At 42.8% G+C, this 12,189-nt stretch overlaps 1 protein-coding gene across 4 annotated transcripts in view; it reads left to right on the plus strand.

Moving 5' to 3' along the window:
- The window catches only part of NPAS2 (neuronal PAS domain protein 2), a 99,132-nt gene that overhangs the window by 61,949 nt on the left and 24,994 nt on the right, over positions 1–12,189 (plus strand). For all 4 annotated transcript variants that reach the window (XM_066984235.1, XM_066984227.1, XM_066984243.1 and 1 more), the window contains 2 exons: positions 3,754–3,874; positions 4,869–4,982. In XM_066984235.1, the coding sequence (XP_066840336.1) occupies positions 3,754–3,874; positions 4,869–4,982 (235 nt within the window). The remainder of the gene's footprint in view (positions 1–3,753; positions 3,875–4,868; positions 4,983–12,189) is intronic.

Below are 12,189 nucleotides of genomic sequence, written 5' to 3' on the forward strand. Positions count from 1 at the left end.
ACACAGGTGTCAGAGTGACAATTTCCAACATACAGGAGGAGATAGCCTTCCCATGGACATTGCCTGTCCATGGACTCAGGCAGAAGGTGCTGCATCTGCTTACAGACCAGGACTGTGGTGTCCCTCTCACCCAGCTTTAGTCCCATAGCTGAGGGATCCTTGATGTTGGTCAAGAAGGTGATAGTGCCAAGGCAGGAGTCCTGGCAGGGCTGAGCTCCTCCCGAGGGCTCTTTCTCCCCATTGGCTCCCAGGTGAAGTTCAGGCAGCTGCTCTGCTATGGTGGGTGCTTTAGTTAATTGTCAGACGTGGAAAAACCCAGCACCTTATAGTGTACAAGACTTTTGTACGCTGTGCTGCTGTTAGATAGGGCAGCAATGGGCATCATTGAAAGATATACGGATTAATATATCAATACAAGAGGTCAAATCCCAGCACAAAAGAGAAGAACTATCTTGATTTTTTTGGTTGCTGGGAAAGAATCCTGTCTCATTTGCAGCCTTCCCGTCTCATTTGCAGCCTTCCCATTCCCGTTGTGACCCTGTTACAGTTACCCTATGTAGTGGGGTTTTTTTTGTTTTTTTTTTTTTTTCCTGCAGCAAGAATTATTCATCATATTTCCTCTTCGTCCCCCTCCAAAAAAGCAGTGAAAATCTGAGGAAAGAGCCCCATTTTGGAGTATGGCTGTTTTGTTCAAAGTACACAGACATTTAAGCTGTGCATCAAATGATTGCAGAGGTTGGGGCAGATTTATTGTGTATTGTTTTTGATGACCAGCACCCATTTACACAAAGGTGGTGTATCTTTTCCGCCATAGCTATCAGGAATAAATTCTCAGAAGTTTCTGTTAGCAGGATCCATAGATTTGAAGGTGCAATGAGGATCCAAAGCTTAGCAGCATAAATATGCATTAATGTAGTTCATGTAACCACTTTACCCACAGTCACTGTAATTTATCATTTATCTGCTTTGCCTGTCTCACTCGGCAACGCTTTGTGCCTATCTGTTGATGGGGCAAGAGCTGCCCAGAGCAGAGGAATTAGATAAAGCTGCAAACTGTCCCCCTCCAACTGATGCATTTCTGTCCATGGTCATCAAATGTTGTCCACCTCTCCTGTCACCTTTTTGCCACAACACCAGATGGCTGCTCTTTGGGCTCGGTGCAGAATTAACTCTGATTAGCTTGCCTGACATTTCCTACAGCTCCAGTGAGACTGTGGAATATTTACTCCCTTCTTTATATTTGATACGTCAATATATTATTGATTGGCATATTGATTCAAGAATACTGTTGTATTCCTGAGCTGTATGAGCCCCAGAAATTGTTTTGTGCACCGCTCTACAGGTGTGCTTAACCTCTGCAGGGGTAGAGTTGTGAAAGACATGAAGAAGTAGAAAACCCAGTTTCCTACCCACAAATAATAATAATAATAATAATAATAATAAAATAAAAAAGTTGGCATTTTCCAACAGGAAAGATGAAAATAAATAAATAAATAAATTCTGGACATAGTACATGATGGAGGCGAATAGTATAAATGCCAGGACTTGCAAATTAGTGAAATCAATGAATAGATGGTGCTCCTGGCAGCAGATTGCTCTGATGGGTGGGTGGAATGAAAGCCTCCTGCAACTCCTGCTGTACACAGAGTCGCAGGCCCCTATGGATATGATCTTAAACAGAAGAGACACTGCAAAACTTGGTCGCAATATGGAGACAAAAAGCAGCGTAGAATCACAGCACCACAGAGGGGCTGAGGCTGTCAGGGCCCTCTGGAGGCCACCAGGCCCAAGCCCTGCCCCAGCAGGGCCACCCAGCGCAGGCTGCCCAGGCCCATCTCCAGGCGGCTTTGGAAGGCCTCCAAGGAGGAGACCCCACAGCCTCTCTGGGCAGCCTGTGCCAGGGCTCCTCACCCGCACTGCACAGAAGCGCTCCTGGTGCTCACGGGGAGCCTCCTGGGGGCCTGTTTGTGTCCATTGCCCCCTGTCCTGGCAGTGGGCACCTCTGAAAGTACAACCTCAGGTGACTGCCAAAGTGATGGTGAATGTGAGGAGTGGTGACAGCTCACATTGGGTGCAGAGGAGGCCCTGCATACAGCTGTGAGCAGCTCCTTCCAGTCCTCCTGCAGCTACTGTTGAGTGGATGGGAGATTAATTAACCCTCATGACACTTGTGTGAAGCTGGTGGATAAGCACCATTATCTCCCATTTACAGGTAGAAAAGGATTGGGAAGGAAAAATTACTTTTCCGATACTGTTCCATAAGCCTTGAACTGCACTCAGCACAGCAGTTTCCCTTCAGGTGCTCTTTCTTCATATGTCCACAATTACATGGACAATGTAATATATTTTGTATGAATATAATGTTGATACATATATGTAAAACTGAATCACACACAGCATCAACTGGATGCGTATTAAGTTATATACAAAAGTAATGAAAATTATTTTCAAGTATTCTTCACGAAGGGGATATTCAGGTAATGAGCATATGTAATAAATCCTTACAGTTGAATAAAGTAATATATTATTGCATCAAGGTCAGGGTACAAACTGTCACACTGATTTTCAAAGCATACTCTCCACATCTCCCCAATCTAAATAGGAAATCCACACAGAACAGCAGGCTTGAGTGGAAAGCAGAGGGAAACCGAAGTGTAATCTTAAGTAAATACATAAATAAGTGATGATGATTAATAACTTGCCAGTCTCATACAGAGCTAACACATTTTCAGCATGAACATACAGTCTGAAAGCAGCTGCTCTGATGACACATGAAGCTATGTCAGTATGCCAGCTCAGCCCGAGGTAGTCTCCAGTGAGATGAATGCGATTTAATGCCATTAGAGGGTTACTTTATCTGAAAACTTCCTTTCAGATATGCTTTTCTAGCATTAGGTTTGTCACTACGCTGAATACAGGGAGACTTTTTTCTTGGCAACCCAGTGACAGACTCGTCTTCTCCATCATGGGCTGGTCATGGCCTTTTGCACAAATCATTCTCCTCTTTCTGTTCCCAAATCTCAGTACCAGCGGCATAGCTCCCTCATAGATGTTGGAAGCATTTCAGGTTCCCACCAGGTGGCTGCGAGGTGGGAGGCACCTGGGCATTCAGCCCACAGCTGGCCAGAGGCCTTGGGCTGATGGCACCATGAACTCCCCATACCCGGGGAACGCCACTGCTGCAAAACGATGTCTGGAGCAGGACATCACCTTCTCCCTGCTCCCACCTGGCTGCCCTGCCTCCTAGGATGCAGAAAGGGGAGAGAAAGGGCTGCTGCCCCAGGCTGCAACCGAGGGCATCCTATATCCAAGGGCATCCTGCATCTCCAAGGGCATTGTGCTACCAACTGACAGACAGGATGGAGAGCTGGGAACTCATTTCCCAGTTCACTTCCAGGTCCTGACATTGAATTGTATGGACATACCCCATGCACCTGATGGTCTGAGAAACTTTACAGGAGCACAATGCTGAGAATTAAGCAGGGAACCAGGCCAGGGAGAAGTGGCCACGGGGTAGACACAACAGTTCCCTTGTTCTAGGCTTTGTCAGGTGGCCCTAATCAGTGGACCTAATTTCACCAACCCCTGTTGACCACCACAGGCTGTGTATCTGCTCTGCTGTGTGCCACTGCATCCGCACACAATCTGCCGGTATCACCCAAGGGAGGAAGGAGTCGATACGCAATGTGAATGCCGCTGCGCTCTCTGTCGTGACATTTCTGTTTTTTCCTCAAGGTCTCTTTTTCTTTGCAGTGTGATGTCTTGGATCAGAATTTGTTAAATTTCCTCCCGGAACAAGAACATTCAGAAATTTATAAGATGTTATCTTCCTGTATGCTTATGACAGATTCTGCCTCATCGGATTACCTAAAAAGTAAGTTTTATTTTATCTTTCCCAGTAAATCAAAAAGTATGGGCAGAATACAAAAAGGAGGTTTTTTTTTTTTGTTTTTTATGTGACATGCAGTATAAAACTTTTGTTTGTAGCATTTCAAAAAGATCTCACCACCTAGAATGACCCTTTGGTACTATTTTTAAATGAAACCCATTGCATTTATTTTACTAGGCTAAGTCTACTTGCAGTTACGTTAATTATTAAATATTGTATCTTTTGAGACAGCAAAGGAAAATAGGTTATCCAATGGTAACTGAGAGTTTGCCTGAGACAAATCACATCTTAATTGATATTTCAGCCCATTAAAGTAAGATGCTGTTCAGAGATATGCTAATGTTGCATACCTTTGTTTTGCACTACAGTTGAAAAGTAGCTGTAAAATTGTTGTAATTCTTTTTCAAATTGAATTTTATTTTTCTTACAAATCCTTTTATTTGCCTCATCCTTATTCAGTCTGGGAGGTAAGATGTAGGAAACCAGAGAACACACAAATATAAGATGTACAGCTGCTTAATCTACTGTATATATAAAACCTGCAGCTGATAGCTAATATGCCAAAGTTAATTTAATAGATATTTTGAGGTAATTAGGCATAGTTTTCCAACATGAGATCTAGAACAGCTGTGAGTCATGAAAAGCCTAAACAGAGAAGAAAAAAAAAAAAAGCTGTAACTGAAGAATCCAGTGCTCTGCTTCAATACACCGATTTTATGTCAGTGTAACTCCTATGATGAAGACAGTATAAGAGAACAAACCCATGTGAATTAGCTGTGTGCAGACCTGTGCATAGCCCTGCACAACCCAGATCCGTGCCAGGCACTCTTGCAGAGGTGCTGACCCTGCCATTTAATGTACCTTGGTGCATAGGGCTCTGACTCTGCTTCCAGTTGCTTGGAATGATTGGGGTTAGAAGGCGCTGTTCGTTGTGTTTAGCTTAAATAGTATATTTCTTCTTCTTCTTTTAACAATCCAGCTGACAATGAACTGGAGTTTTATTGTCATCTTCTGAGAGGAAGTTTGAACCCAAAGGAATTTCCAACATATGAATACATAAAATTTGTAGGAAATTTTCGGTCTTACAGCAATGGTAAGCTTTAATCGTTATATAAATGTTACTTTAGCTATGTAAAATAAACTGTAAGCGTTGTTCCACTGAACGAGATAGCCCTTCCAGTTACAAGCCTATTTCTAACATTATGGGGTAAATTTCACTTCCCGTGGATCTAACAGTTGATTTGCAAAAGCTGGACGAGTAGCGGTGAAGGCTGAAATTGTGTTAGCTCCTATTGTCCATGCCCTTCGGTTGCCAGCAGATGCCCCAGATACTGGGTAAGTTTGCAAACACCACCAGGAGGCTCGGATTTTGCTCACTAATGCTGTGTGCTAAGATGGTACCTATTAGCTAAACAGGAATAGTGGCACCCTATCTACTTGTTTATGAATTCCAGCCTGTGCCAGTGCTGATAATCTACCGGGCCACCACGGCCCCACGCAGACCCACGCAGCCATTTCACATTCCTCTCCAGCACCACAGTGCCCAATACCCACAACAAAAGGAAAGAAATACACTCAGCACAGCCCTTAATGCAGCACAGTCGTTCTTAGGAAAGCATCTTTCAAGGGACGAGAAGCAGATTTTTACCTCGTGTGTTCCCTAACAAACAGATTGCTCCATGGCTATTAGTGTCAGAAATGAAATATTCTTTTATTGCTTTCCCTTCTCCTGCCTGCCCAAGTTTGCTTTAGTTACTTGCCTGATTGAACTCCGGAGTGGCATTTCAAAAGTTGCTGGTATTGCTCCAAATAGGTCATCCTCAGCAAAAATTCCCCACCGTGCTTTCCAGAAACCGCATACCACACTGTGAAGAAATGTCCCTGTCCCCATTTAACTTTCTGGTCTTGATCCACGCGACTAGAATAGAAACCTACGTGCAGTATGGAGGCATGTATTTCTCGCTTGGTGCCATACGGTTTGAGGCTTTATTTGTATAAAAATGCAACCGCCTGTATGCTTTCTAGTTTGAATGAAGTGAAATGCGGCCGTGTGGCAGACGCACACACCAAGCTGTTCTGTTTTCTAGAGCAGAAACCGGATTTCAGGTGCTGACTCATAAGGATACATTTCTACCAGGGGAATTTCTGATCCATTTTCTTCAAGGATTTTCAGCCTTTTATTTTTGCGTGACCTTAAAATTGCCCTCTTCCCTGTTAGGATTTCACATCCCAGCATTTGGATCAGTGGCTATTTCTCAGAAGAATGGTAAAACTTACATTTTCACTCTGTTGCTCCTGATATCTCCCCTAGTTTAATGCATACAAACTAAGTGGAAACATATTGATTTCAGAAGACACCAAATCATTTTCCAAGGACCCCAGCTTATAGCTTTCAAATAAGACGTGCTTTCTGCTTCAATTTTTTGCTTTTTCTTCCGTGTGCCACTTTCCTCTAAATCTTCCATTTTATGTGATCTCTTTCAATTTCTTCCCGACTTGCTGCAGCCAGACCCTTTGGTCGTACCTTTGTGCATCCATTGCTCTCTTTTTACATTACATTTACATGACATAAATACCTGTTCCCCAGCCAGCCCCCTGCTGGATGTGAAGCCAGCACTTCTGAGCCAGGTGGGTGAGAAAGGCAGCAGTGGGAAGGGAGGCAGGGAAGAGATGCATCACTCAGGACAGTGCTCTTCCTATGTGTTGGCCCCTGCTTCTGCTTTTTGGAGTGTTTGTGGAGGAAAGAGGCTAAGCCCAAGGTAAGAAAAGAGTTAGCAGATCACACTGTGGAGGGAGAAAGACAGAAATTGCAAATTAAGCTTAATTAGCAGGAGATGTTCATTATGGATGTATTCAGGAATGCTTTTCCCTGTAGCTTTTCACAGCAGTGGAAGTGTGAGCATGTTTTTACGCATGGGAGACGAATACAGGATGTTCCTCTCCAAATACAAATCTCTGCCGTTCCTTTTTAGCCACCCGATGCCAAATTCTACCTTTGTTTTCCACGATTTGCTGTGTGTTTCCTAAGCCAACTTTCCCTGTGTGCACTTGGTACACCAGCACAGGGTCCCCCACATTAGGCTGTGCCTCCCCAGAACACTGACCTATCCCATTCCCATTAACCAAGTGTCGTGGCAGCGACAGTCCTAATGGTAGTCTGAACCTTTCCTTCTCAACCTTCATCAAACATTTTGGAGTACCGGCAGGTCCATTTTCGGCCTCTTTTAACAGAAATGTCACTAGCTTCATTCTCCTTCCACGTAACCTTTTACACAACCTCCCCTGAGTTCTCTTCTTCTCAGGCTCATTTTATTCTTGTTCGCTGCTGATATAGAAGCAGTGCTTAGGGGAAGAGAGTGATGTGTGCTGGGGTCCCGGTGCCCTTGTCCCCTCCCTCCTCCCTTGTTCCTCCTCTGTTAATCGCATTGTGACTTATGGCTGAGAGCATCATATAGGGATGGGTTTGAATGGATTAATTTGAAAGACTGAGACTTAGGAAGTCTTAGGGGCTTAGCTGCTCTCCCTAACTTCAGCGGGAGCTGTGGGGCTAATTCCCCCTTCAGCTTTAAAGGCCATTTTGCTATAACACTGAGAAGCCAATGAGTATTTATTTATTTGTTTGTTTGTTTATTTATTTATTTATTTAGCTAAAGCAGAACAAATACCTGATATCTACAATGGTGACTTGTCACCAGGATTGCTGTCAGGGATCTCACATGGCCTACACCGAGCCTGTGCTGCTTCCCCAGAGGAGCAGTCGCTGGCAGCTTTTCCCCATCTCAGAAGGTGCAGGGAGGTGCATGTGCAACCCCCAGAAATTGCCAGAAAAGTTCACATTGCTCGCGGCATGTGTTCAGTCTTTCAGAAGATCACTGTCCCTAGAGCCTCTGGGCTCAGCTATAGCTGGAGGCGAGAGGAGCTGCACCGGCCCCGAGCCAGGGTTAGCAGCAGCATCCGTGCCTGGGCTGGTCCTGAGGATGGTGCAGTGCTCTGTGGCCCCTGCTGCAAAGACGTTTCTGCAGCTGTATCTCCACCAGGGACATGGCACGAGCTGCCTGCACATGAGTGAACCCCCCTCGTATTAGCTGTGCCCAGGCAAGAGGGGCTGACCAGCGAAGCAGCAGTGCAAGCTGTGCGGAGCAACTGCATGAGTCACTGGCTGTGCTAAATCAAATACAAGAGATTTGATTTTCCATTTGGGAGGATTATATAATCATCATTAATTAAGCTTCAATGAGAAAAGCAGGACTGTAACCTGACAAGAAGACTCGGTAGTCCCTGGAGAGGAAGAGATGGTCTACAGGCCACTCAGAAGAGGAGGGTAGAGTTCCCCCCCTGTTTTGATGAGAAATGCCTACTTGCTCACAAAGCAAAAGATCTTTTATTATTATTATTATTATTATTTGTTTGTTTCAAATAGGAACACCTTTCGATATTTTTATATATTTCAGGATATAAGTGCCTTAATAACAGAATTACAGAATCGTTGATGTTGGAAGGGACCTTCTGGAGGTCATCTTTCCAACCCCTTGCTCAAACAGGGCCACCTTCAGCTGGTTGCTCAGGACCGTGTCCATTCCAGTACCATCTCCATTCAATTAATTGAAGCCTTTTCTGTAGTCCCGAATTTAACAAGGGAGCCGAATATGTTGAAATACCTGAGGGAACCAAGTGCCACCGCTGCACCTGTTGACCAGTAGTATGGGATGTGGGGCAGACTCACGTCAGCATTACCAACAAATAACATAGTGGTTCCCAGCCAGTTTCAGCTGAGGGCTGAGGCGGGAGGAACACAATAAATGTAATCCTCCAAAAACTTGAAGGAAATGTTTATCTCCCAGTATGAAATGCCATATTAAGTGAGAATAAATTATTTTACAAAGCTGCTTAATAGCTCACTCTGATAAGAAAAGATAAGGTGGGCTGGATTTATCCTTCCTGTAAAAATTGTTTGCACACTTGTAAACAGAAAAAGATCTCTCACATTATATAACCAAATATAGGCTTTGGTATCATATTCCTGAGGTGACATACTTGTTTAAACACTCCTGAGAGGAACTCAGCCCTGTCTTTCAAAGTGTTCACCAAAAGAAAAAAGGAACAGCAGCATCTTTAAAGGGGTAGATTTGTCCTTTTATCCAAAATGCCTGAGGTTTTCCTCTTAAGGGAGGAGATAACTGTTATGTGAAAGGAGTTCGCGATCAAGTAATATAAATATAATTAAATATTATAGTGAAATTTAAAACTGTGTGTCTTTATTCCCAATTATATGGAAACTTGGGAAGTATCTAGTTACTGGATGCTAATAATAGCAGATAAGTCTACTGTTAGCTGATGTGTCTCTTAAGATAAGAATAACCATCAAGGAAATTATTACACTGAGGAGAAAAAAAATATTCACTCCCAGAACAATTAACTTAGTCTGAATTCTCTTTTAAAGGAAATAAACAGATTTATGCAGAAGATCCATTGATCTCGAGTCTCCACAAGCATATGCAGAAACATCTGATAACAAGAATATCTCAGTCTGAAATGAGTGTTTTGATCAGAACTGACAGCCATGTATTATTTACTATTATCAATATAGCAGAATCTGCTGCTAGCAACCTACACGGCTTATGCCAGGCTCTCTATGGGCCACCACAGCACCAAGCCAAAAGACACCACTCCTGTCCTAAAGGGTCTGCATGGGGTTCATATCCATGTAGGATGGCAGGAGGAGGAAAGAGGGGAGAGCAGATCCAAGTCGGCAAGTGATGTACGGACACCATCAGTGTTACTCATCCACAGCTATTGAGTGCAGTCTTGCTTGCCGTTAGCACTTTAGAGTTTTTCATTACATATATTAACCGCTGAATGTCCTGTTTATCTGGGGTCTGAGTTTATTTATATGAAACACTCTTGGTTTTATTCTGGTCTGTTTGGCTTGCGTTTTTTGAAATGGCCATTCAGTTAGTTTGTCAGTCACTAAAGCTAGTTCTTTAAACATTAACATTTACTGGCAAAATAGGAAGGAGGGATTTCTTCTCTCAAATCACATAAATGAGAGGTTGCTGCTACAGGAAGACTATGTTTTAAACATCCTAAGTTAAAATAAGATGACCAAGTAACTGACGGCTGTACTATTATTAACTGAATACTGTCATCTGTTTTTTTGTGTTTTTTTTTTTTTTAAACATGTTTTCATTCATTTCATGTGGCATGATTTGTATCCCTAAGGACAAAAGTCTTTTTGCATATGGTGTCTAAGAGCTTGGTTCTTTATATATTACTTATTTTTAACATCTTGTCCTTAATATACCTGAGCCTGTTATTTTCAAACCCCCTGTATAGGCAAATCAGTTTCCTCTATCTTGTTACATTTTAGCAGGTAATTTAATACCTCCTCTGCAAAAGAATCATGCTCTAGGAGCAGCAGATCTGATAGGTAACCACGAACACTATTAAAACTCCTGCTGAGGAGCATGATCAGCTAACTGATATATATGAGATAACTGTTTCACCTTTGACTGTGTCTTTAGCTTTCTCAGACAAGCTTATAGTTCCCTACTCAGGATGTGTTATCTAGATCATTTAATTGTGAAACACACATGGCCTCCTTCGCCTGACCCCACTGCTTATAGCCAGCTCAACATTTTCATCAGACACCTTCTGACAAAAGCACTCCAAGACCTATATTTGACTTACAAAGGTAAATATCATCATAGCCTTAGACTTCACCCTATATTTTGCATTCGACTGGTTTTCTGTTGTGGTCTCAGAAAATTCACTACTGATCTTTTAACTTAAAGATGTTGTGTGTATTTTTTCTTTCAAAGGGACTTCAAGAATCATATAGTATGATTTTTCAGAAGGCATGTTTAAAAGATTACACCAATATATATATATTTAATTCATGTACTGATCTCTTTTTTTAACTGCACTTTAAAGGTATCAACAAAAAAGTTGGAATTTGCTGACCAACTGCAAGAAAAGAGCAAAACAGGCGGTGAAGATAGACCTGTGGAAAGAACAGATATCAACAAATAAGTCAGGCAGCAAAAGTAATTCAGAAACAAATCACGTTTTTGTTTCTTTCACTCATTGCAGTTGTTATTTTCAGATCGAGATGTACATTTCAAGGTGGTGGTTACCTGCCTGCATTATGGATCCTTTTAATCCTTTGGACTTTGTCAAAGGCAATCAAACATGGAGATGGCACAGGATCGGTTAGAAGACTCGATGACTTTCAGCCAGGCCAGCTCTATCTCGTCTCTTCAGGCTTATTCTCTCTCTCACTGCCTCTGAGTTTGACATTCTCAGAGACGAAATCCCAAATATGCTACACTGCTATACTATATGACAATTATTACCCTTTTAGTATTGCATTTACCTCTTGGAAATATAATCCTATTTTCTAAACGCCACATTCAGGGATGTATTTGGCTCTCTTCTGGGAATACACTGTCTCAGAGTCATGTCCATTTACATCAAACAGCTTACGTCAAAAAAGCCATCTGCTCTCTTTGGTGCAATTCACTCTCCATTCAGCATTTCTTCTGGAACTAGTGTCATTTGCAAGCCCATGGGTTCAATAAGTAGGTTAACTTCTCATACCTGTACTTTGGAGGCTGAATGTGCTTATCTTATTTCTATTTCTCATGTTATGGAGTGCATTAAACACAGCACAGCCAGCTGGTCAAAAGAGGTGATTCTCCCACTATATCTAGCATTGTGTGCCGTACTGGGCTCCACAATATAGAAGGATGCTAAGGTACTTGAAAGTGGAGGGCAGCAAAGCAGGTAAAAGATCTACAAGGCGCGTCCTGTGAGGAGAGGCTGAGGACACCTGGGCTGTCCAGCCTGGAGAAGAGGAGTCCGAGAGGCGACCTCAGTGCTCTCTGCAGCAGATGTCCTTAATGTGGGTTTATAGCCGTACCATTACTTTTTAAACTGGTCTGACTACAGAAATTAACAGACTTGCAGGAAGTAATCATATCAGAGCAAAAACAATAACTCTTTACTCAGATTTCTCCCATTTCCTGCAGCTTCTAACTCTTTCTTCTTTTTTCCACCTCTTGTATTAATAATCCCATAGAAGCCCTCTTATGTGCACATAACCCCAGGATCAGAACTGGAATACATATTCCTAGGAAGTCCCCAGAGCGAGTAAGCTTTGCTGGTGAAAGGAGTCGAATTTTGCCCATATTTTTTACCTTAATATCCAGTCAGCCATGCCCTCAAGACTCAACTGCAAGAGAGGGCTATAATCTCTGTGGATGCTCATGCCTGTGCTGCCTTCTCAGATGAGAAATCTTTCT

Source organism: Anser cygnoides, chromosome 1 (assembly GCF_040182565.1).
Source record: "Anser cygnoides isolate HZ-2024a breed goose chromosome 1, Taihu_goose_T2T_genome, whole genome shotgun sequence".
Classification (NCBI taxonomy): Eukaryota; Metazoa; Chordata; class Aves; order Anseriformes; family Anatidae; genus Anser; species Anser cygnoides.